At 38.8% G+C, this 4,247-nt stretch overlaps 1 protein-coding gene across 1 annotated transcript; it reads right to left on the reverse strand.

Annotated features, from left to right (window-relative positions):
* Nucleotides 1-400: 400 nt before the first annotated feature.
* LOC120258689 (subtilisin-like protease 4) lies at nucleotides 401-2,722 on the reverse strand. The gene has a single exon (XM_039266141.1). It carries the CDS (start codon nucleotides 2,720-2,722, stop codon nucleotides 401-403), a length of 2,322 nt encoding a protein of 773 aa, XP_039122075.1.
* Nucleotides 2,723-4,247: the final 1,525 nt, after the last annotated feature.

Below are 4,247 nucleotides of genomic sequence, written 5' to 3' on the forward strand. Positions count from 1 at the left end.
AGATCCAATGAAGAGGAAGCTTATCTCAACAATATAAGCGACACAAAACCGTCGATGATGAGGCCTTTCTTCCTTCCTCGCCACCGGCACCACACACAAAAAGGGAGAAAAAAAAAGAGACTAGATCCCTCTCTCTTTTTTTTTCCCAAACATGGATCTAAAATGAAAGAAATGAAGAGACGGCTAAGATTTGGAAAACTGAAAAAAAATAATAACTGCCAAGCATCCAAAATTTAAAAGAACTATTCATTGTGTGGGGCCCACAAAAATGCAAAAGTACATTGACGTGCATCACATTCCTTAATTATGAAGATATTATTTTCAAAATGAATTTTGGCCAAAGCAACACAATTTGCTTACACAAACTTATTACATACTGTTATTTCTTCATTTATAGGTTCTAGAATGCGATGTAGATGGGACTCGTGACAGTGTGCTTGTCAGACACCCATGATAATTCTCCTTGTTCATATACTCCAGAGCCTGGGTGAGCTCCAGTCATGGTGAATGTCATACTATAGGTAATTTGTTGTTCTAATCGTGTGAAGCTCAAGCTATATTCCGAGAGATCCATTTTTACACTTGGTGGTTCTATGATCTTGGCATTATAGATTTCCCTTGCATCACCCACGTTTGTCAATGTTCTACTGACTGTGATCCTCGATGAGTTTGATCCGATTGGCACACCTATGGAAGGATAATTGAGTTGATCACCAGAGATGGATCTAGTACAGTCCTGGGTGTAATTTTGGGTGAAGTATTGCACCACTGTGCTGTTATTAGAAAAAATTCCACAAAGATAGGCAACATAATCATCCGATTCGATGTTATAAACGAGACCCGGATCCATGGCATTTGTTGCATTGACTTGCCCTGCACCTCGTTGGAGAATGTTGGCACTATTTCTATAAGTTGCTTCATCGAACATTGGTTTTCCATCTAAGTCGAATGTGTTGGCTGTGGTGATGAGTGCTGATTGGATTTCTGAAGTTGACCATTTGCGCTTGTTGTCGTTCTTTAACTTGCTCATAATAAGAGCCACAATTCCAGAAACATGAGATGCGGCCATAGATGTGCCACTCATAAAGTTGAATGTCTTTGTTTTTAGACCGGACGGGAAGGGCCCAACTTCCACTGGCCATGCAGATAGAATATTCACTCCAGGTGCGGTGACATCTGGTTTCACAATGTTCCCATTATACTTGGCCGGGCCTCTTGATGAGAACGCGGCTAATGCTGGAGATGGCCGAACTCCAAATATAGTGCCACCGAAGGTGATCTTTGCTGTTGGTTCAGAGTTTGTAGCAAAATAATCTTCAATTTGAAGGGCATCAATATGGCTCACATGTGATACTGGAAGATTATGAGGGGTTGAATATGTTGTGAATCCATTAGGTAAAAAGTTCATAATGATCATACCAGCGCCTCCAGCATTCTTGACGGCATCACCTTTTTTAATGTTTTCTGTACCGCGTCCTACATAGCACATCACAATCTTTCCCCTAATGTTGATTTCATTTAATGAATTGTTCTGGCAAGTCATTTGGTCACTTTGCCCACCGCTGCCTGGAAATACAAGGGGAAGAAACTTGTCAATAACTGTGTTGGATAGATAGGCAGTTTCTCCATGGAATTCTTGCCCATTGCCGAGTGTCACAGTTGCTCTTATTCTTCGATCTGTGGTGGTTGCACCGACAACCATATCCCATGGAGCAGCACGACCCAATGTCTCTTGGCTTGGGCCATAGTTGCCAGCAGTTACGCAAGGAAAGATCCCCTTTTGCATCGCCGCATATGTGCCAATAGCAACATCATCCATTCCAAATGAATCTGGCAATGGAGGTTTTGGCCCAATCGACATTTGGAGGATATGCACCCCATCTTGAATTGCTTGGTCTATTCCTGCTATGACATCAATTGAATCACAACCTATATCTATCCAACACACCTTGTACACTGATATGAATGCTTTTGGCGCCATCCCTGCAGCTCTTCCAAGAGCTTGGTCGAGGACTTCCGCATTATCCACAAAGTTTCCTGCTGCAATGCCAGCCACATGTGTACCATGACCTTGATCTTTGTCAATTGGTGGAATGGTACTAGGGCCATATTTGAAAGTTTGGGCGCCAATGACCTTATTATTGCAAGATGGCCTTTGAAAGTTACAACTTGCATTCCATCCTTTTGGGCGTGGTGGCATTCCTTCATCATCAAAAGAAGGATGGGGCAAGTGAATCCCCATATCCAACACTCCTATGATGATGCCCTCACCAAAAAAAGAGTTGCTTGTGGACCAAGCTCCAAATAACGTGCTCAAGTTTAGGAAGTTATGAGTGTACGTACTTTGGAGCTCGAACCGTTGGCTTGGATTCGCCCTTAGAAATCCTTCCATCTTCTTCATGGCTCTCACCTCTTCAGGTGTCAATCTTGCTGCAAACCCGCCAATTGCTTCTTTATATGAGTAAAGCAACCGTGGTTCACCTGTGTCTAGAGTAGAGTTGGGCAGAAAGGACTTGTGCCAATTTTCTAAATCCTCGGCGCCCAAGAAATTTGAGCCTTTTGGCTTCGATACGTGGACGATGTAGGTTTGGATTTGGCTAGTGTTTCCTCCATAGTCACTGACTACGGACAATGGTTGGCCGTGAACAAAGAGAACAATGTTAAATGAAAGAAAAAATACAAGAAGCAAGAAAGAATTAAAGCCACCCTTGAATTCTACCATTGCAGTGGTGTTTTGAAAGAGCTAATGGAAAGATCAAATAGCCAAGATGTGTATTTTTTGCAGTGGTTCATGCACTCGTGATATTCGAATATATAGACAAAATATCCAAGACTTAAAATGGCACATCGTTGAAAGAATTTTGGCATTTTTTTTATTCATGGCAAACCCTCCGAATCTCATCAGAATTGTGTTATTTTGCTATTAAGACATGGTACCACATTGAATTCAGGCACCAAATATAATTGTCTTGGATGAAGGATCTCAATAATAATTTTGAACTTCAGAACATGCTTAGGCATTGGATGCCAAGAAACCAATACTATCTTACTATTATTCAGAAAAGCATGCTGTATGGTGTGCTTTCTTATTGTGCATTGTCCTTTTGATTCCAATTAGGGAGTGTTTTAGAAAGTAAATTAATCATACAAATGTTCTCAGCTCAGTAGACTAATGTATATTATAAGAGCTATGTCTAAAATAATGGAGAAGTTTACGGATGATGTAAGCAACCCTTTTATGCATTAATTATATTCACTTATATTGGGATAGAATCCAATGAGCATCAAGTTTAGGATGTGGACTATACATATTTGTCTGAGGCTATTGAACGTTGCATTAGCTTTATAGCAAATTAGCAATCACATGGAATTTGGATCATGAGCATGCAGTGTGCTCAGGAGTTGCTCTCATTCTTCTGAAAAGTTTTTCTCTTCTGTTTTTTCTCCCCCAAAAAGTGACTAAACAATAATAGACATTTCCAGAAACAATAGTTGTTATCATTGCACATGGTTTGTTACTTGATCAATAGTTGGTTACTGTTTTATGCAGCAATGTGGTAACAAGAGACTTACAGCTACATAGCACACAAGGATAATGTTGATTAATGTACAATATTATAGACGAGTGGATTTGTGCGAGGGAGCAGTGTAATACAGTATAAGATACAGTAAAAAACATATTTATTATTCATTTATTTTAGAGTACATTTGTGCCCCGAAATTCTGTTTAATATAACCAAGGCTCTAATTGTAATCAAATCACCCGTCATTTAAGCATATCTTTGGATTTTTATTGCTGTATATATAGGACTCCAGCAAATCGAGCCATAATATTATTTTTTTTAATAAGATAGATAAACCACAAATTTATTAAAAAAAACCATAAAATTACCATTGAACTTAATCTTCGATATACAGTCGAAGCTTTTCTTCAAGACAGCTCGTGATTTTTCTGATTTTAATTTTTCCACATAAAACTGTGTTCTTGTTTTCTTCTTTTACTATTACCATTCATTATATCTAACAATTTATTAAATGGATGCAAATATATATTGCTTTTCATAAAAGCACTTCTTTTTGTTGATTTCAAATTTTCAACTGAGTGAGGTTTAAGTCACCAAAGCCATCTTGGGACTAAACTTAGAGCTGATTATTTGCTTCAACAAAAATTTAATGATGGTGTAGACTTGAGCGTAGGTTGGTTTGATGTTATCATTGGTTTAGATAATTGATATAGATGTTCAAAG

The sequence above is a fragment of the Dioscorea cayenensis genome, chromosome 1 (genome assembly GCF_009730915.1).
Source record: "Dioscorea cayenensis subsp. rotundata cultivar TDr96_F1 chromosome 1, TDr96_F1_v2_PseudoChromosome.rev07_lg8_w22 25.fasta, whole genome shotgun sequence".
Classification (NCBI taxonomy): Eukaryota; Viridiplantae; Streptophyta; class Magnoliopsida; order Dioscoreales; family Dioscoreaceae; genus Dioscorea; species Dioscorea cayenensis.